The sequence below is a fragment of the Mesitornis unicolor genome, unplaced genomic scaffold, assembly GCF_000695765.1.
Source record: "Mesitornis unicolor isolate BGI_N332 unplaced genomic scaffold, ASM69576v1 scaffold53600, whole genome shotgun sequence".
Lineage (NCBI taxonomy): Eukaryota > Metazoa > Chordata > Aves > Mesitornithiformes > Mesitornithidae > Mesitornis > Mesitornis unicolor.
In genome coordinates this window covers 8,014-30,228 of record NW_010158686.1, presented here as the reverse complement: position 1 = coordinate 30,228, position 22,215 = coordinate 8,014, and the positions used below count along the sequence as shown (strand labels likewise).

Sequence of the window (22,215 nt, the reverse complement as noted above, 5' to 3'; positions counted from 1 at the left end):
CATTCCTTGGGTTTTGACAGCTTAAAAAGTGGTAAGGCCTTTTAGTTACGTTCTACTATGATGCTTTTTGTCTTAAAGAAACAGATGGCGATGCCTGAACAAGATGGAAGTGACCTGGTCATGTCTATGGGTTAGTAATTAGTAGGTTTCTCAGCATCCTTTTTGATGGGCTGAGCATGCTGAAGTGTGCTTCAGTGCATACTGCATGAGCTGAGAGATGCTAACAAACAATCCTAGCTTGGACATCTGAATCTTAAGCAATTGCAGTTAACTTGATCTTGGTTTCCATCCGCAAAATAAGCTTGCCTTTGCCTCTAGAGTTATAAGAATTTTAAGAATATCCTTTTTAGGGATTGTAATGAAACCTGAAAAAAGCAGAAGTTTTAGCAGTATTGCTTATGAAAAATTATGGAAATCTTAGTAATTTAACTGGAAATGTCTCTGACTTTGACAGAATTTGTTTGGTTATGGTAGGTAGAACCTGTAGGTTCTTTGCCTTAATTCTGTGTCATTAGTGTTCTGTTTACATTGCATAATGTCCCATGCAGATACAGAAGCCAATTTAGGAATTATAAGCATCTTGGCTGTTTCAGCATGCTAGGCCATGTGTTTCTATCAGCCTTTCTGAGGAACAGGATGCATTTCCTTAGCAAGGAACAACACTACCACGTTGTCCCATTTGTAGTATGGGATGGGCTAAGTCATGCGTCTGGATGTAGTTCTGTGCTGTGGAGTGCAAGCACACTCTGTTAGTGCAAGCAACTGTAATATGAACTGCAAATGGAGAAATGGGAAAGTGGCAAAAAATGGCTTTTAAGAAGCAATTTCTATGAGTTTTGTCATAGTAAGTCAAAGTGATTGGTTTGAAACCTGAATGAAGTTTCTTATTCATATAATATACTGGACTTTAAGTCTTTACTGAAAGGATCTTGAGGAGAAGTTTCTGAATACAGTGTTCAAGAGCACCACTGCACAGGTCATGCCTCTCTGTGGAGACTACAGCACAAATTTAGTTCTACAGTTTGTCTCTAAAACATGGTTGCAGAAGTTCTGCAGTTGATTTTTCGCTGGACCATTCACTGTTCTTGCATACGAGGGGTACAGTGAAAGTACTCCAATGATTTCTGCTTGGAATATATAATTGCATCCAAATTTTATTTTTTTTTTTTTACATAGAAACTTCAGTTTCAGGTAGATAAAGCAACAGTACAAGCTTCCTATCTTAAAGCAGACTATTTTAATCCTACTTAGGATTCCTCGTTACCCAAGCAATGATTCTGTACTACCCGACACAAGATCCTGGTAAACTTTAGAGCTGTTTTTTGCAGAGAGAAGCCTGTGGAGAAGTCCTTAGCTTCAGAACTTGAAGTTCATTTTTCTTTAAACATCTGGCTTTTAGGATGTAATGAAAATTCTGTTAAGGATTTGTGGTGTCAAGACATAAGTGTGACTTACAAGATTTTATTACTCTTTTGGTGTTGAAAGACTTACCATTGATAGCTTTGTCTGTGATGGGATCCAAATGTCTTGTTAATTACACTAATTATAGGTAGTGGAAAAAAATAAGCTCTCAATAATATGTTCTGCCTTGTAGATTGTTCTTTCAGATCTGAAGGTGTGTGTAGGTTTAGAAACAAGTTTATTAAAAAGCCTCTTTTTTTTTTTGTTTTTGCATAAAATGTCTTTGTGATTTTCCAGCAGAAAAAACCAAGGAATAACTTTCATTTCTGAAACACTGAATCTGTTTTTATTTCCTCAGGTGAAGAGTTTACCTTCTTGAAGGACCTTTCTGATATGGCAACCACTGAAGAAAGTCATTATGTTCTGAATATTGCTAACTCCCTCTATGTGCAGAATGGATTTCATATCAGTGACAAATTTCTGCAGTTGGTGAAAAAATACTTTAAAGCTGAAGTTGAGAATATAGACTTCAGCCAAAGTGCAGCTGTAGCTACCCACATTAATAAGTGGGTGGAGAATCACACAAATAGTAAGTCCGCATGATTCTTTTGTACACTTCCTTCAGTAAGTTGTTTGTTTCCAAAGTTAGTGTTGTTGAATTGTTGCCTTGGCTTTTATCTGTTCCATTTGAGACTGAAGTATCTCCTCCTTTCTAAAAAAGAATTCTAATATCAGCTCTTCGTACAATTATTTTTTTCTTGTGTGGGGATGATCTGTCTTAAGTAAAATTAGCCATTGCCGATCATATAGTAGTGTCCGTGTGAATACTTTTTCCCTTGTCTTAAAGTACCTGTAACATTTACTGAAGTAGAATGTTTTAGTGGTGGGCAATTTAATAGTATTTTAACACTGACTTCAGTATTAAATTACAAAAAATAAATACTATTGCTAACTGCAGAAAAGTTGCCCACAGAAGGGTTATTGGCCTGTGCTTTGGATGTGTGGGCTATCACTGGCTCTCTGAGGATCTCATAGTTACAAGGTACTGAGAAATAGAATATGAAGGAATACAAAAGATAATTTTTGAACCCCAAAATCAGACCCTGTGATTTGATGTTTTAGAATGTGAGGAAACTAGATAGCATGTTGAGAGAGTAGTTGATTTTAGGAAGACTGTCAACAGTTTCACAATAAAAATTAGCAGCAGGGGAGTAAGCACAGAATTACCAATGTAAATGTGCGTATTCAGATCTGCATGATGTAGTGCTAGCTTCAAATCCCGAAGATGCTACACTTTCTGAATACATAGAGTCTCAAGGTATGAGAATGAAGTTAGTCCTCTGTTGCAGGGATCAAAGCATAATCTCATTCTAATTCATCTGGCACACTCTGGAGGTTGATATTTCAAGAGTAATTCAACAGGGATCTGGCTTTAACATCAGTCGTACCATTGTAAATTTGAACATATCGGAATCCTCTGTAAGGAATTACCACATCACTGTGTAGTCTGAGCATTTAAGAATCCATAATGCTTTATGAAAATATATGGCACTAAAGTGGAAAAACATTTCATTATAATGCTTTTATTCCATTTTGGAAATTATCTGTTTTTTTTCCAAGCGAAAATGGCAGCTATTATATTCATAATAAATTCTGTCCTTTATCTCAAGCTACAGAAATAGAGGGAACGTAAGTGATGCAGCAGATTGCAGAATGTTTCAGGGAAATGTGTCTTTCAGAAAGAAAAGTAAGATTCTCTCTTTTAGAAAGAACAGCATCTTTTTCTGCTTAATACCTGCCACCCGTGCTGACTGAGTTCATAACCATTGCTCTGGAAAGTGCTGTGCAGAACTAACAGCAGCAGCTGTGGGTCTCTTTTAGCACTAGGTTGTGATAGTAACAGTCCCTCAGCCTGATCTCTGACCACTAGATCTCATTCTTTCTTGCCTGCCAGCTCTGATGGGGGAGGCTCATTTTCTCATTAGAAAAGGGGTACAGACAAGTAGGTTTCCAATCCCAGCATGTTAAACATCATGGGAGGTTCAGAGCAGAATACATAACTGTCAAAGTTTCTCTGGCCACAAAAATTCTTAATGTTACATTAGTAGATTAACAAGATGTGACTGAAAAACATAAAGAAGTATGGTGTACCAAATAGAAATGGAAAAATGTGAAGTGTATACTTTCTTAATTTTTTTTCCCAAGCATGGGAAGTGAGTATGGCAGTATGGGTCACAACTCTCACACTAAGAATGTTCTAGTTACGATGAAGTACAAACAGCAACCTAGAAGAAATGCTGCCATATGATACACAAATTTCACACCAGTTAGTTGGTGTGGTATGCCCCAGAAAGCAGAATTAATCTGTGTTTTAAACTGTGGATTGAAAAGTAATAATCAGAGCAAGGAGTGTGTTTATTTTAACACCTTGCATTGCAATATCAGTTAAAAATATCTGAAGTAGGCTGTAATTCTTCAAGAATATTGACAAATTTGGTCAATGCACCAAATTTACCAAAGTCAAAATTATTTTGCTGAAAAGCAAGCCATTTAAGATGAGCTAAAGCAGGTAAGACTGTTTTCTGATATAAATGACTTACTGAGGAGTAGAAGCAAAGCAGCTGCCATTCCTCCCATGAATAGAGCAGATTCTAGAGGCTTTTTTCTTTTGCTTTTCAAGAGCTAATGTCATTGGAACAACTGCTGTGAATTTATAGGGGAGGGGGGACACACAAGTTGAGATTAGTCCTTACTTTGAAGACAGGAGGACATTACTGAAACTGAATGCTTTCTTCAGAATTGGCCCAGGTGAAGTTCCAATGGGGAATACTTATACATTTTTAAATTAAGCACCTGTTTAAGTGTTACTTTGGATTGGAGTCAAAGCTTGTAGAAGTTCTGACCTTAAGAGGATAGTGCTGAACCATATCATAGCACCAGTGTAAATGTTCCTTATGTGTCCCTTCTTCCACGTGGTTTCATTGTGGAGTATATTTAAGTAGTGATAAAGAAACAGTTGACTAACATGACTTGATGGAAGGGTATAGACATCTGCACTGTGGCTTAGGTTTACAAAACACTGGCAGTTTAATTTGATATTTAATGAAACATCTGAATTGGAAATTACATGCTAGCACAGCTTTTCATTTTCTTGCATTTTTTGAGTTAAGTTTGATTTAATGCTCCATTTGACATGCAGACTGACAGTTGATTTTCTTCTTAGATATGATCAAAGATTTTGTGTCTTCAAGAGACTTTGGTGCTTTAACTCATTTGGCTCTCATCAACGCAATCTACTTTAAAGGCAATTGGAAATCTCAATTCAGACCTGAGAATACAAGAACTTTTTCATTCACTAAAGATGATGAAAGTGAAGTGCAGATTCCAATGATGTACCAGCAGGGAGAGTTTTACTATGGTGAGTTGGAGCTTTAGCAATTTACAGCTAACAACTCTTCCCTTAATGGCTTTGTTGCAGCAGTTCTCATTTGTATTGTTGTCTGTTCTTTCACTTGGAATTTTAAATGTGCTTGCCCTGTGAAGGGACTCTGATTCTGTTGTCATTTGATGATGTGTGTGCTTCTGTAGTATAACTAGATAACAACATTTATAATGACCTCTTCTTGATTACTTTTTAGGTCCAGGTTTAGTGCCACATGGTGGATTTCATGAATGTTTGTCCATTATCTTTAACTTCTTTACAATTCTTGAGCTAGTCCTGCTTCTCATTAGAATATTTTTTCTTGTGCTGTGCTAAATATTAAAATGAATAATGTTTTCTCATTACTGTTGTAATATCCTTAGAAAGCTAAAATAGTGATTCTTTGTTTTTGTCTTGAGCTTGAACTCCAGGTGGGTTCTACGGTGCTAGTGTTGGCTGTATTTCACTCAGTCTCATCACTGACAAATTATCTCTCCTAAAAAAAAAACCCTCTCCCCATTACCATGAAAGACTTTGCAACCTTAGCAACTTTTAGACTTCTCTTTATCTAACCAATAGTAGTTGAGTAGTAAGTTCAGTAGTATGATTGTCTACAAACTGTGTGAATGCATAAGCTTGTTTTCTTTCTTAAAGATGTAAGTCTCAAATCCTAGGATGAGAAAAACAATATAAATTTTATACAGAATAGAATAAAGAGGTTTTTTTAGTTCAGTACCTAGTAAATACTGCCTAATATTAGCCTTCTATTTTCTCCTAACTCCAGTGAAGACAAAACAAAATAGTTCTAATAGCTTTGTTGTCTTTTCTGTTTCTTTTTCTTTTTTTTTTCTTTTTTTTTCCTTTAGGAGAGTTCAGTGATGGCTCCAATGAAGCAGGTGGTATCTATCAAGTTCTGGAAATACCATATGAGGGAGATGAGATCAGTATGATGATCGTTCTTTCCAGACAGGAAGTTCCACTGGTCACATTGGAACCACTGGTCAAAGCCTCATTGATTAATGAATGGGCAAATTCTGTAAAGAAGCAGAAGGTGGAAGTGTATTTACCAAGGTGAGAATATGCTCCCATGTCAACAGAAGGGGAAAGACTGCATTCAATGCAGAGAGATTAGGTAAAACTCGAACATCTTGATCAAGTCTGCAGTCGTGTAACACCCACATGAGGGCTGCTTTGACAGGAAACCCAGGGATTGTGCAGTGCAGAATGATGGCTGTTTGAGCAACAGATGAGCACTGCATTTGCATCCCTTTCAATTGTAAGGTCCAGAAAGGAGAATTTCATCATAAGGAATATATCCATTCTGAATGATGTTCAGAGTATTGCAGAACTCATTATGGATAAGTTCCATTTAGACAGGAGCCATAGAAATATTGCAAGTCTGAATTAACAAAAGCTAAAATGTTTCATTTAGGTCCTAATTAGATTTGTATGTGCTGCTGATTTAAAAAGATCTAATGGTTTGTGTCTGTATAGTTATAAATGGTAGAGTGTTAAGAGGTAATTCCAGTCAATCTGTGGCTTTTGTCTTTTCTCTTAGTTGTAATAAGTACTGGTTTCTTTTTCCTTAGAGGAGCAATAGAACAAGACATTACCAGAAGGGATGAAATTCTGTCACTTCATCTGTAGACACAAGTTGTACATTCTCAGTGACATATTTGCTCACATGTATCACTTAATTAATTCTCCTAAAATTCGGTTTCACCTGTCTTCAAATATTTTCTCGTACTTGCCCTACATTTGACTTACAGTTATTTACTATTAAATGTCACTAATAATGTATAGTTGGATCATGATGTCCTTCAAGTGATTCATAATGATTTTACTGAAGTGTTTATAAAACAATATGGCACAAGTTTGATGTGGAGCACTTCTACTTACTCTACTGTTGTGGCACTGTGCAGCAGGTATGTGGCAGCAGAAAAAATAAACTCTAGTGAATCCTTTTAATCATTAAAATAGTTCTTTGTTTTCAGGTAAGTTGGAGATTTGAGTTTTTTATATTTCACCTGTAAAGAGCAGGGCAAGAATCCCTGCATTTTGTCAGCTTCCTTTCCAAGCAAAGACCTTTTCCAGGAAGCTAACTGCAGCTGAGCACAATAAAACAAGGCTAGCCAGGATAAATTATGTTGAGATGGAGTGGTGCTGTCAGCATGCCCTGATTCCAACTCAAGATGGGATTCCACTTCTCTTTAAAGCTGTTATGCTTGGAGTCAGAGTGAGAGAACAGCGGCATTTTGGGGCTATTTTTCTCTGCCCCACAGTATTAGCTCCTTTCTTTTTAAAGTAGCATTTCCTTTTGAAGAAGCAGGGAGAGCAGCAAAGAGCTGCATTGCAGATTTTATACAAACTGAACCTGCTGTTCACTACTCCTGTGATTTTTTTTTTGTTTGCTTTTTCTCTTGGGGCTTCAGGTCGCAGCTTTAGTATTAATTGTTCCCTAAGATGCAGTGGAGAGGCATTTCTGCTAGGCTATTTCTCCTACAGGTGTGGGCAAGATACAGGTGTTACCTGGATGTTAATAAGAAGTAAAATATGAGGATTCTTCCATCCCTTAAGCTTTCCTTTTATAACTGGAGTGTTTCATACCCTGTGCATCAGGTGCTGAAGTTGGACATCACTCAAAGGATTTCTGGAGTGCAAGATCCACAAGAGAAGTCTCTCTGTTGATTATGTAGGGAATCTGCAAAGACTAGCTTCCAAATTTAAGAAGCTTAGGTATCTAAATTTAAATAAATGAATGTCATTGAAAACATAATCATTATGTTTATGACTTGAAGCAAGTTTATAGAGGTAGTTCTGGGTTTTGTTTGCTTTTAACCAAGAGCAGAGACTCCAAGATTCTCTGTAGCCAGGTTCTCAGGCAGGAGTTTGAGGCTTAGGTTTTGTGTGGTCATATAATGTCCTTATTTATTTGATCCTCAGGCTGGTTGTCATCTCTGTTGCTCTTATCTAAGAATCTCAAAGAACTTGGTAAACATTTGTGAATTAAGGCCATACAAAGGCAAAGCAGGTACAACCAGGTGCTGATTACCTTCAGTATTTTCAGATTCTAAAACTTAACTATCATGGGCTTGAAATTCCTGATAGTAATACGGCAGTTTCATTACAAAAATTCCAAAGATTAATTGCGTACTCCCAAGGTGTTGGATTTCCATCAGGGAATCGGAGATGATCTGCAGGATTTTATCAATGCTCTAAATAAACACTTCATAAATATTTTATGCTCTGACTCAGAAAGGCAAGTTATGAAATGTGGCCTGCAGGCTCTGTCCACTGAGGAATTGAAAGCAGCAGTGGAATAAAATTAAACTTTTATGTCCTGAAAGATGCTATCCAATTATAAAGTGAACATTTTTTAAACTTATACATTTGTAATAGGACCTGAGTGACTAGTCAAAGCAGAGTTAATCACAACTTTCCAATTTCTGTCTGCATTATCTGTGTGCAAATGAAAATGTGTATTATTCCTCTTAATAGCAAAGGAGAGATTTGTACAGAATTGTTAAATTATACTTTCTCATTTTCATTTTCAAATCATTGTTTCTAGCTTAACCCAGACTAAAGTGATCAACATTTTAATCCACTTTTTGCATAGGAGTGAAACAGACCATGAATCTAATTTACAAAGCTGACTCTCTAACATAAATTACTTGAAGAGCATAGGAGGAACTAGTACCTAATAAGTGTTACAGTCTGCAGATCTCCTCTGAAGGATTGTTCCAGTATGTCTGGCTCTCTGTAATGGCCTTCTTGCTTTTTTGTACATATTTTAAATGTCTTAAAAATGCCTTAGTGTTGCTGTTACAAGTTTCTTTAGCTGAAAGTTATTTTTGCTTTAAAAGCCAAAACCAAAAAAAACTCACAACAGAAAAATCCCAAACCCTCACAAACCAAAATAAAGAAAGAAAAAGCCCAAGCCTCTTTTTAACATACTCTTGAGTCCCCTTCTCTTGAGGAATAAGCCAGTACTGATTGTTCTTGAGATACAGTCGCAGAAGAGACATAAAACTGAAATACATGCTTAGCCAACTTCTGCAGCCCATTATTTAGCCCTGGATAGAAGGACCTTGCCAGGGAAAGAACCATAACCTTGCTTTTGCTCTTTCAGAACTCTTAGTAATTTCTGAAATCGTAGCCTTTGGGATGAATCACACTAGCCTCTAGTTCACTGTTGCTGTATAACTAGAAAGTGTGCCCTAATTCTCCTTGACTCTGTGGATCCTGAGTGGCTAAGAACTTAATGAAAAATTCAGCATTTCAAGAAGGATTGGTCAGCATCATCCAAGCATAAACCATCTCTTTTTTTTTTTCTGTCTTGAAAGTCTGTAAAATAGAAGAAACATGACCTGGTATGGTATGTTCAAGTTAATGCTCTATCCAAAACCTAAAACTTCAGATACATAACAAAGGAGACTGCCAATGACATAAATACATTGTTTCAATCTAACGCTTGTGCAAGTTTTAAATTTCCTGAAAATATAATCATTCTCTGCTAAACTCTCCAGAAAACTGTTAGTTTCTTAATTTAATTCTGCTTTCTAAGCATCTCATTCTGTTCATTTCATGTGGGAGAGATACAAAGATTGTGGAAATCAGGGGAAGTACTTTGTTCAGCTATTTGGACTGCATTTTGCATATAGGAAGTAGAGAGACTTTACAAATGAATATTGTAAAATTAAATCTAGAACTAACGCAGATCTTCGCTTTCTCCTCGACTTTTGCTAACAGCTAATGGGCAGTCACTATCCCTTATTAATAGCTTTCTGCTCAGTGCTTTATAAGATGGTCTGCAGAAGCATATATCCATGAAAGTGTGTGTTGGTGAACCTTCTAGAATTGCTTAAGTACAGAAACTCACCTCTTAAATCAACAGACTGGTCGTTCTGGTCCTATGATGAAAATGCCTTCTCTTTTCTTCAGTGTCTGAGCTTTCTCAGACTTCCCTTTTTGGTTTTTAATGCTCCCAGTTTCAACTATTCCATGGCTTCTGATACTTGAAGTATTGAAATTGATTTTTTGTAGTATTTTTAGGATCAGAAGCACCTAAAAGATTATGGGGAAAAAATATGACCATCTGGTTCATTATATTTGACAAACTCTGCAAATAACCATGTGTCAGGGCTAGTATCATGTAGCTCTGCATTTCCAAAGTCTGGAGGTACAGCAAATGCCTGGCTTGGGAAATAAGATTGAATGTCTCTTCTGTGTTCTAGATTGTCAGTTTTCATTTTGAATACCTATATCACTGTCTGTAAGGAATACAAAGAAATCCAAGTATGACTGGAGGATAACTTATACTAAATGTTTATGTTGGTTTGCATAGCCTGAAATTATATTTCAGAGTGTAAAGCAGCCCTATTATTTTTCAAAAGAGGCTAGTTCTGATGTCAGCTAAAATATTTGAAATATTATTAATAATAGCTTATCTGTAACTCTCTCTGCTCTTCAGAGTATGTGAGAAAGGAAGGGAGATGCTATTTTGAATAGTGGTTCTGAGTGAGCTTTTACCAGATGACAAAACTAAAAGGGGAGAAGGGAAGTAATTCGTTTTATTTTTGTAAAGGGATAGATTGGTATTTATACAGCTGATGGGATATTTTTAGTCGCCTTTATTTGTCATAAAAAGCAGGAACTCACTTTTATAGACATTGTAAAGACCTTCATTCTTTCACTTGTTCAGTATTTGCCTTTCCAGAGGTTTCTGTCATGGGTATAGCCTCTGTCCAGTAATTAAGTGACTGCTACTATTGTTCATGTAGGTATATTTTTCTTTAGCAATATAACGAATCAACTTGTTTGCATTTTTGTTTTTCAGATGCATATTTAGCTGGGGCTTTATGGGTTGTGTTTTGGGGTTGGTTGGGTTTTGTTTGTTTTTCCCAAAAATATCTCTCAAATCTCTTGTTTAGTATGCAAAAGCATTTTTTGTCATGCTCTCTTTCTGCATCACAATTCATTGCTTAGCAGATAACTGTGTCTGCTGTTTAGTGGTCCAGAAACTTAAACCCACTTGATTTCCATTTATATCTTGTAGTGATTCTCTGCAGTTGGGAAAAATGTTTTTTTGCTGTTTTGCTGCCACACTGATGTAGAATATGCCAGAACACCATAAGCTTCCTCCAGCTCCTATGCAGGAGTATCCTGGAACTCATCTGGACTTGTAGTGCCACCAGTGATTTATCAATCCTGAACTATCTCCAGATCTTATTTTAATTTGCATAAAATTCTTTTCTGGGTAATGACTAACACCTATTCCATCATAGATTTTTGGCTTCTAATGGTATTTCTACATTCATTATGAATGTAGATTGTGTATTGGATTTTTCTTACTCTGTGTAAGTGCTGTACGTGTGGAAGATCCTCTTGACTCTTATCCAGTTGTCTTTTGATATCCAGACTATTCTTTTTCAAGCTGCCAGGGCTTGTATGTGCTGAGGTATCATACATCCCAGCTCTCCATCAGCTGTTCTCTGCTTACAGTTCTGGCCTATACTTTCTTCTGAAAAAAATATGTTCCCCCATGCAGCCAAGTAAGTTTAGTCCTGAAAAATAATTATTACAAGAAATTACACAGAAACACATTCTATTTCATTTTTGGTTCTAGCACCAATGAGACCATTCACCAAGGACTGCAGTGTAATTGCAGGGTTGTTTCTTACTGAAGGACTTGCTGGAGAAACTTTAACAGCACGTTATGGACTACATATTTTGTGTTGTACAGTTATAGCCAGTCACTGTCAGCATAATTTAAATCACTGATCATTTGTTTGGTCATTCTGCAGAGAACCCATAACTTGCCCATAACAAACATTGATTATGAGTCTCTTGTATTTTTCTGTAGACTACTGGTATTTTCTGGTTAGGTCTGCCGTTCTCATTATTATTCTGACATATTTGTTTGTTTCTCCAGCTGTCCAGTCTGTTTCTGGCCATATATAAAGGACTTCAGTATTTTTGTGTCTTATTGACACCAGGCATAATTTTTGAAAATAAGTCTTTGTAAATGGAACAGGCTTTTGCCCAAAATCTCACCCTCGGGATAAATCTCAGTTTGTCATTCCAGCATAGTAACATTTCCTAGAACATGGCTTTGCAAGCTAACCCTGACATTCTGCCAGGTTATACTCATATGTGCATTTGCACTAACAACTACTTGTTTTCCCTGTTCTTCACTCACAATCAAAAGCCAATTAAAATTTTGCCACCAGAGTAATTAGAAGCTGAGTCAGAAATGCTTTATATTCATGTTTGTAACTGCTGGTCTTTGCTTATACTGTCTAAATAAAAGTGGAGTATCTTTCTTTCCTACTCCTTCTTTGCCAATAGCTGCCTATGAAATTTGTACTGTCCTTTGCCTTATTTGATATTCTATTCTACTATGTGTACAATTAAATTCTGTTTTTTCTGGTAAATCTTTTGTATAAAAAGTAAGCCTTTATGTGAGCCACTGCATAATTTTGCACTGAGATTTTATGATCAGGGACTGTACATAGCATTAGCGTATTTTTCATTGTTTCTGCATTAAGAAAAAAAACCCAGCCATGAGAGTAAACTAATTTGTTTGTAAGCATTTTTGTAGTTGTCACGATGCTATACCACTAGTGCCGAATTTCCTACTTTGCATTATTTGCCTCAGTGTTTCAATTGTCATTACCTAGAAATTTTAACCTTCTAATAACAATAAGTACTGCTTACAGTCTGCGCATTTTGTAATTTTCTGTTATGTTCTCCAGGTTCACAGTGGAACAGGAGATTGATCTGAAAGATGTCTGGAGAGGTCTCGGAATTACAGAGCTGTTCAGCAGTAGTGCTGACCTCACTGCCATGTCTGGTAAGAGGTTCTTGTGTTGTCTCCCAAGCTATGTGAGCAAGCATTAAAATCCCCTAAGATTAACCAATGAGGTCTTTGAAATAGTTTATGGGGAATAAAAAATTAAAAACCAACCCTGCTAGCAATTTTTGATCCTTTGGGGTTTTGCATGATGTAAGAACATGCTCACCGTAGGAACGGCTGGGACAGGGGAGAGATCAGGGGGTGTGTGTGGGTGGGGGTTTTCTGACCTGGGAAAGTTCACTCCAAGTATTTCAGAGCTGGAACATGATAGAAATTTAGAGAAAGTGTAAAACTATGCAAGAGGCAGATCCGCGATAGAGCCATATATGGCTTCATTGCCTTGATGGCAAATGGGATTCTCACAACAAGGGGATTGTCATCTTTTGTCTCCAGAGGCTATTTGTTCACAGTGCTAAGAGCATTAAACTGTTGTACAATTTAGTCATCTCCCCAGAAACCTGCTGTATAGAAGCAGCATAGGGAAGAAAGAGTTCTGAGATAAAAGCAATGTAGTCACATATGCTGCTTGCCTGTTTCAGTATGTTGTCAACACTTTATTTTCTGAAGTTGAAATATCCAATACATTTAGAAATTCAGTTGGAAATGAGAAATTTATGCCTCCTAAAAGATACTGAAGTGGTACAAAAGGTAGTTGAGTCATCTTTACCCAAGTTGTTTCATTTTTGCTTAGCAAAAGTAGCCACGCAAGCCATGTTTTTAGCATGGTCTGAATTTTGGCAAACCCAGTTGTCCTCTATCTCGGAACATGTGCCAGTGTGAGATTGCTGTCATTGTTCTTGTAATTTATGCTTATATACTGCTCCCTGTAGGTGTTTCTGCTCTATGGCTTTACCGCTTAATCAGCCAGATAGATCCTTAACTGATAGGAAATAACAGTTCTTAGTTGTCTGTCTCTGGAAGCAGTCACACTTGTGTGGCTTATTCAAAATAACAGTAGTGAAGGCAAGCCTTCCTCTAAAATTTACAGCAGAAATGTTTGTGATCTTAATATCTTTTTCACTTCTGGCAAGTTTTAAATATTGTTTGCAGTGTATCGTGTAGCTTATTCCGCTGTTTTGCCACTTTCACTTTTCCAGTGAAATTGTGGGAAAAGCTAGAGTTACTAATATGAAAAGAATTTGAATAAATGGAAAATCCTTCTTAAAGTAATATTTTTACGAAGAAAAACAGTCAATTTTTCTGCCACCCCCAAGAAAAGTAAGCTTTCCAGTAACTTCTGGGGTGGGTGTGGGTGTGTGTGTGTGGGGGGGGGTGTGTGTGTGTGTATATAAATACAAGTATTTAGTTGAGGAAAGGTACTGAGGAGAATGGAAAATACATGGGGAGCTGGAACCACAAAGGCAGTGCTTGGCTTTTATTTCATTTCACATAAAACTCACCTCTATATCAGGGGCTTATTCCATAGTTGAGAGGTTAAGAGAAAGATTGATACTTGGTTGTGTTTTAATCCATGTGACTAATGACTTGAACATTTTGCACTTCGTGAAACAGATATTTGAATAAAATGTTTGTCTTGACACTTTTAATTTAGGAAGATACAAATCATAAAAGAAATCTGAGACTTTTTGATAAATTCTGTTGCATTTAAAAATACCCTCCTCCCCCTTCCTGTTTCTCTTGCCTTTGGATTATTGTCAAGGAAAGCCTTCTGCAATTTCAGCAACAGCCCTAATCCTGTAATCAGATCCAGGCACAGATTGTTGAGTTCAGTGAAATTCTATGTGGGTTTAGTGGATATAAATCAAATTGTAGGATTACAGACTTATTTTTCAATATTTAGAATTTTTTGCTTTTTGCACTCAATCTGAAAAATGGAAATAGAAGAGTCAGCTTTACCTTTTGGGATGTCTGGATTTTGAGGAACCAAAGAGAAAAGTACTCATCTAGATGCACATTTTAAATGTTACGCTCTTGTAGAAATTAAGTTCTTTGTCAATTAACACAGGTGAGTGGGAAGACATTCTTGTTTGGCTGTCTACTTGCATATATTCTAACTCACTTTCAGCAAAAGACTGACAGGTTTTATTTGCATCTTTGATTCCATCAAGTGTTCAAAATAGTCTTGAATCAACTTCTGGTATTTGAGATTTTATAATTAACACAGCACGTAAACGCGCTACTTGAATATGTTAACACTACCTGGAACTTACCCTTAAACTAACTTTAAAACTAAAATTCCACTTCCCTTTCAAGTGATTGTAATATTTCTTACTTTTGTGTGATGTCTTAAATGGCAACTGCTTTTAATCTCAAGGTGACCTGCATTTATGTAAGCAGCGAAGTGATCTTAATGACTGACTTTCACAATACTAGTAGAAAAGCACCAGTCCAGTAAATAGTTCTTTGAAGTATTGACTGAGGCAAGTACAATGTTTCTGGGGCAACCTAAGCTAGTAAAGCCAATAAACCTGCATGTTTTTTTAAAATGAGACTTGCAGAGCAACTAGTTGGCAGCTATGAGTGGGAGTTTGCAAGCATATGGAGTGTAATGACAAATGAAATGTGATGCTAACGGAGTCATGTACGTTAGAAATAAGTCTCAGATTACTCCCACACATTAATGAATATCTAGGCTAGGGTCCTGCAGAAAGCTTAAACTTTGATACTAAACCTCCATGGGACTTTTCTGAGATGCTGGCTATCAAATCATGTAGTTCCTAGAAAAATCCAGATTCAAAGGAGCTACTAGAGAAAAAATGAAATTACAGTAGATAGTCAGGCAAGCTCCACCTTATTCACAGTGAAGGCTATAAGGGAAAGATGTATAGTAATGACAAGATGTGTATGATATTGAAGTATTGCAGTCAGTGAGTTGACAATCATAAACAGAGCAATAAGAATGCCTAAATGCTGGGTACAACATTATGCTTTCATATGAAAGTAGATTCGTTCACTTCAGGAGAGATGAATAAGAAGAATGTGATAGTGGCAATATAAAGTCTGTTCTAGAGAAAGTAAATTGGGATGCAGAATTGCTCTTTTCACCATCCAAGGACAAAGACTAGTTTTCATCTATAAGGCTTCTTATGTCTTGTTCTGAAGCAACAATAATACTATAGCTGGAGCAGTGTGCTAGACAAATTGGACGTACTGGTCTCATCTGCAGTGGCACTTCTTGTATTCCTGTCAACTTAACAAAATATTTTGTTTTGTTTTGAATACTCAGTTCCTGGATACATTTACAAGTAGGTTTTCTATTATACCTTGGCAATGGTATATTGTGAATATTACAGATCAAAAGAAGAAGGTTTAAGTACTGTAATGAAAAAAAAAACAAACCACATTGTCTAAATGTGTGATTAGGCTAAGTGGGCATTTCTTTGTCAGTTATTAAACATAAAAATTTGTTTGACTTTAAGACAAGGAACCCCAAACCAGCGTTTTTTCCTGTAAAGGCTGGAAGAAGGTATTGTTTTCCTTTGGCATGTGTTGTGTAGCTCAAATGCTCAATAGAGATTTGAAATGGTCTCAAGCAACGATAGCAAAATACAGCTGCCTGGAAGGTGGAATTTGCAGAACTGACCAATAAACTGATTGAGTCCTGCTAACTGACGTGCTTACAAAGGCAGCACACACACAAGGTGACATGCACAACAGGAATTACCGATGTGCACAGATCTGTCATCCTTTTTGCCTTAAGTATCTATCCATTGGCACCGATGTAAATGTTCTTACACGTCCAGTGTTGTTCTAAAATGCCTTTTTTGAAAACTGAAGTCGTAATGGGTCCATAGTGGAATGGAGGCTTTAGGGGATGGCTATTTTACACCTGATTGTACAATTTGTGATTAATTTTTTACAGGTATTGCTTGATATTTGAAGGTCGTGTTAGTGTTGGAATGCAACCACATTGTATTTTCAGATGACCTTTCTGTTAATGGTTAAGGAGACAAAAGCTGTGAGAATTGTTTAGTGTTCAAGATGAGTAGATGCTGTGTGTTCCCTGTTAAGTGGAAAGTTCATCCTAGCTTTCAAGATAGCTTTACTGAAGGCTTGGAACTGAAGCGTAGAACTAGCACAATATTTAGCAATCAAGTATATGTTTTACTATACACAATCCCAAAGGGAATGGTTTGGGGCTTCTGTTGGTGAGATTTAAGTTAAGCAGCAGAACTCAGAGGTTCGCTTCAGTCCTGAGTGTACATAGCAGTAATGAGATCTGCTGGGGAGACGCATTTTAAACTGTTGTCTCTTGTGGTTTTGGCTTGCAGGTAGTATTAGAACTAATATCTGTCATTGCAAGAGCTAAAATAAATGGGTAACAATTAGATGAATAGCCCCAAGCTTTCCCTCCTTAGTCAGCCTTCAGCTAGAGTTTTGGTGTTGAACGTTTTGTGAAGGATCAGAAATGCAAAATGGTGTAGCAGTCTCACTGGACTGGTTACATTAGATTTTCATGGTTGGGTACCTCCCTGTTGAGAGAGCTTTTATTCCTTTCTTAACTGCCAGTTGTGCTCTGTCATTACTGTGGATTTTATTCAGGTGCAGTAAATGTATATCTAATCCTTGTTACGTCTTTCTGGTGAAACACAGATTAAATGGTGTTATGTGTCTTGCTTCCTGCAAGATGCTGAGTATTCCAATAGGTCTGATCATTTAGCCACTGAAGGAAAAGTAATGAAATATCCACTGACTTAAGCAGGAGTATGCTTGGACGAAGATTCAAATACTGTCAAAGGAGAGAAAACAAATGACTGAAAAAAACCTAGTTCTGTGGTGGTTTTTGCAATAAATATTTATTTTCAGCTTCTTTTAAATATAATGACAAGAAGGAAGAAAATACCTAACTTTCCCGGAGGAAATCTATATTGCACATAACATGGAAATTCTTTATGTATAAGTGTTTGCCATATAATGTCATAATCCTTTTTACCTATGTTTGCCTTTAAAATCTTTTGTTCAAGGACTGTATTTTACTCTAGCCAGTGCCAAGCTGTTTTAATATCTGTAGCATCGAAGAGCACTGAAAATTTAAGTGAAGTAAATGGTGCTATGAAAGGTATTGGAAGAAGGTATTTTAATGCAACTTCTATGCACAAAGCTCTTATCCTTCCTTACTTGGTGTAGAAGGTGGATAATAGTGTTGGGGTTTTTGGCTGTTCTGTTGTTTTGGTTCTTTAAAAAAAAATTCAATCTTACTGTGAGCCACTTGTTTCTTTTGCCTTTCCAGATAACAAAGAACTCTACCTTGCAAAGGCATTTCACAAGGCATTCCTAGAAGTTAATGAGGAGGGATCAGAAGCTGCTGCTGCCTCAGGTACCTGATTGAAAAGCAGAACTAAATCAAGTGTCTGGTTATTCTGCATTTATTTATTAAAAAAATTACTTGCTGTTCAGCCAGGAAAACTAAATAGCATGTAGACACAGCATAGCAAGTATACTGCTTTTCAGAAGAGAATTCTGCAAATGATGTGTCAGCGTTTTTTTTAACATAGTGTTTCACAAAGAATTTTGATCATCCTGTGGAAAACCTCTTCTTCCTTATTTTGCTTCTGATTGTCAGAAGGGTACAGACTGCAATTTCCATTTTCTTTATGGAACTTAAGCATCTGTAATTTTTGATCTGCTGATTGAAATTATTGGAGGCATTTGATCCAGAACACGTAGAGTGAGTTGAGAGCTGTTGCAATTGCACTTTAATAGCTCACATACACAGATACAAGATGGGAAGTGCTAAATGAAAAACCATAGCTGGCCATTAGGAATGCTAGGAGGCCAGGTGGTTGGTTTACTCAGTTATCACATGCTTTTCCTGAAAGTACGTTACCTTAGTTGCTGATATGTATCATTAGGTGATTTCTGATTGCTTCTTTGTACCAGTCTTTGAGGCAAGGAAGAGTGACTGACTTCCCTGGTCATCAATACCAGTAACCACATTGAGTTGTTACATTAATATGGACAGAGATTACTGGCACGCATGAGTTTTTATGAATAGTGTGGTGAAAATGTAAAAGTAAATTAAATAGTGGGAAATAATAATAATGTCCTGGAGAAATCCATGCATCTCCAAATAGAAATAACAAATAGCCATGTTCTGCCTTATTCACAGTTAATTTTACTTTCAACATCTATAATTTAAAGACTCAAGCTAAAAGCTACAAGATCAGCCCATTTAGTTGTTGCATATCCCATAGTTAGCGGTTACCTTTTACTATCAACTGCAGGCTTGGGGCTATTTAAAACAGGTCAGCAATGCTGTCTAATGTAATGCATTTTCTTTCTACAAGTGAGCAGGAGTCATAACTCCTCTTAAGGTTCTGGATCTTAAAATTTATAAGCCCCTCACTCAGCCTGGGAAATTGTCACTCTCCATTTTTAATAATTTTTAAAGCATAAACTGGCACACAATGGCTCTGTATGTCTCTTTCATTTTCAGTTAGATTGCTTTCATACCATTTCTTGGTGATGCTTAGTTTTGAGTGTGGGACTTCAGTGCCTGTTCATGAGCTCACAAGAGCAAGAGAATGTGCAGTGATATTTAACGAGTTGCCTGTGTTCTTTGTCCCTTAGGAATGATTGCCATTAGCAGAATGGCAGTGCTGTATCCTCAAGTTATAGTTGATCATCCCTTTTTCTTTTTGGTCAGAAACAGAAGAACAGGTGAGAATTTTCCAGACTCTTCCACATTTTTCAGAGCACATCAAGTCTACAAAATAAAATTGCATATTTTCATCAATGAACTGGCCTTGTATTATCAATTTTCCTTAATTTGTCTTAAAATACCTAATATTGAAAGACTGACCTTTTCTATGTCCACTTAATATTTTTCCAAGAAAGACACCAAAATCTGACATAATCCTGAAAAAGATGTGCATTTATGTGATTAAAAACCCCAGGGAAGTAAAAGTTCACCATTTTTCTTCAGAGAACACAGTGTTACTGCCCTGAATATTCATGATCGTTATATTCCTTAAGAGCTTGGCTGTAGTAAGACCAGTGAGCTACGTTCCCAGAACCAAGTGATTTGCATAATAGACAGATATTACAGCTATGAATAATTCTGTTGTGCTTGTGAAGTGTTCTGTGGCAGCCAAGAGATTAGAACAGTACTCAGTAGCAAAATGGGCAAGGACTAAGTAATTCCTTAGTTTCGTATTTGTATTTCATCTTAATGATGTGGGTGTGACTGGGTGGCAAAATATTTATATGCACCCACAGACTATCATATGCATCTGTGTGTTATAGTATCTTAGATTTTCTATAAGCTAACTCTAGTGGGTTCAATTTGTCAGGTTTTTTATATATTTGAGATCTTCATTGTGTTAGGTATCAATGTTTGTTAAACTATTTAGATTGCAGTAATGCTTACAGTCTAGCCAGGCAGGGTCTAAGTTGAGTATCCTGTTGTAGACACATAATTAGGCAAAAATGCATCTTGAGGAGGGTATCTGCACTTTTCCCTACTCAATATACAAAAATCTTCTCAAAAAGACTAGTTTAAATTAGAACAGAGTAGAGTTTGGTAGCCTTGGGGCAGTTCTTAATGTTGCATGTAGAAAGAGGAGTCACCAACAACTATACTAAAGCCTGAAAGTTGGTTCCTAATCTAGAAATCTAAGGTTAGAAGCCTTTTGGAAAAAAGTCTGTGATGGTTACACTTATTATCAAAGAATACGCTAAGTAAATTATTACCGATATTCATCAGCTTTTAACCTCAACTTTTCCTGTCAGTTCTGACATCTTTCCTTCCCTTCTTCCCTTCCCACTTTTTATACAGGTACTGTGTTATTCATGGGAAGGGTAATGCACCCTGAAGCAATGAATACAAGTGGCCATGACTTTGAAGAGCTTTAACTGTCATCAGCTACCAAAAAGAGGAGATAAGCACATAGAATTTGAAGTTAATATATTTAAGGTTTGCTGTGTTCTCCCCCAAGATATTGTTTAAAATGCTTTCAGATAGAACTCTGTGGAAGTCAGTTTCCAGAGGAAAACTTACAGTATTAGAATAATGGTTCTGTTTCTGTCATTGTGATTGCTGTGTCCTTAAAATAAAATCGTGTACATGTCAACAACTGTTTCTTGTTCTAGTGAGCTGTAAAGCAAAACAACCTTGCAAATCCATTATTTGTATTTTTTTTTACGGTACAGAGACTAACTTGGTCAAAGAGACAGGAGCAGAATGTGTGCAGCTCTGAATGATATAAATGGCAAATCTTGATGACAATTTATAGAGTTGAGAACTACATCTGGAGAAAGCTATCTCTTCCTGTTCCTGTAGAAGTAATAAACAGACTGCGGTATGCTGTCTCATCAAAGTTAATGGAAGAAATTATGCCTAGTGGATTTTATTCTGTAAGATAACCATGGCAGACTTTGTGTGAACTCTCCCACATGTGATTCTAAAATGTTGCTTTTATGAATGCTCCTGCATGCAACTCTGCAATTCACCTTCCGTAACTGTTGATGCCAATAAAATTTGATCGCATGAATGTTTAAGACTGGTCAGTGTAGAATAGCTATGTATGTGACAAGTAAAATAGCTGAATAGTAATGTCATTTGTGTGGACATATTTTTCTCCCCCAAAGTAGTTGTTCTAATTTAACCTAAACTTTGCGGTATCTCACTTCAGGGAGCTAGAATGATCTTTCTCAAAGTAAAAAATACTAAAACAAATGAAAACCCCAACTAACAAAAAAAACCAAACCCTCATTTAATATTAAGTGTCTAAAAATGTTCTCTTCATAAATAAATGTCTAAAGGAAGAACATAATTCTTTTTATTCCCTAGCTTTTTATTGAGTATTAGCTGACAGAGAGGAGAATGACACATACCACAAGTAAATATTAGCAGGGGAATTAGTTGCTGTTTCCATTTGCAAGAGGAGGAGAAGTACCAGTTGACACCAGAGAGACATATAATTATTTCCTCCCTCATTGTGCGAAATATAAAAAGAACAGAAGTAATTAAAAAGATGAGAAAATAGGAGAAAAGAAGGGATGAGCTCCTTTGAAACAGATCATAAACACAAACTTTTTGGATAATAAGTGGGTTTCTTCTCAGTTGATAGGAGTTGTGTCTTCTGAATTCTATGGGAACAAATGGGTATTGCCTAGACTTCAGTTATAGGCTCCTCTGGCATACATTTACTTCAAAGCAGCATAGATATTGCTCACAAAGTTATTCATGCAAGGAGAACTTCCAAAATTTGACAACACTTTTCTCTTTGTTTTTTAATACTGCTGGTGCAAACCATGCAGGTCAAACTGTGAAGTGATGGCTGTTCTCTGTGAAGGCTGGTTATGCTCCCTTGGAGAAAGGGCACTTGAACACATTTCCAGCCCTGCCTCCTTGAATTGTTTAGTTCTGTTGCACAGCAGAAAAATGGAACTTCTTAGTGTATTACTGTTGTTTATTGCCCTTAGTGTACTATAGTCTGGACTTGGTGAGACAGGTTTTTTAAAATTCAAATTTAGACAAAAATCATAATTTCAGTTCTGTGTAGCTAAAATTTTATGCTTGGGATGGAAAATAAGGGAGTGCTTCTAAGAAGGAGCAGGGACTAATTTTGTTACT

At 36.6% G+C, this 22,215-nt stretch overlaps 1 protein-coding gene across 1 annotated transcript in view; it reads left to right on the top strand.

Moving 5' to 3' along the window:
• The window catches only part of LOC104540387 (neuroserpin-like), a 20,974-nt gene extending 261 nt beyond the window's left edge, over window positions 1-20,713 (top strand). Inside the window, 8 exon segments of the mRNA XM_010184191.1 lie at window positions 1-31; window positions 1,760-1,990; window positions 4,625-4,819; window positions 5,689-5,893; window positions 12,577-12,674; window positions 17,869-17,955; window positions 19,209-19,298; window positions 20,416-20,713. The exon segment at window positions 1-31 is cut by the window's left edge and continues 9 nt beyond it. Coding sequence (XP_010182493.1) covers window positions 1-31; window positions 1,760-1,990; window positions 4,625-4,819; window positions 5,689-5,893; window positions 12,577-12,674; window positions 17,869-17,955; window positions 19,209-19,298; window positions 20,416-20,492 — 1,014 coding nt within the window. The 3' untranslated portion in view covers window positions 20,493-20,713.
• Window positions 20,714-22,215: the final 1,502 nt, after the last annotated feature.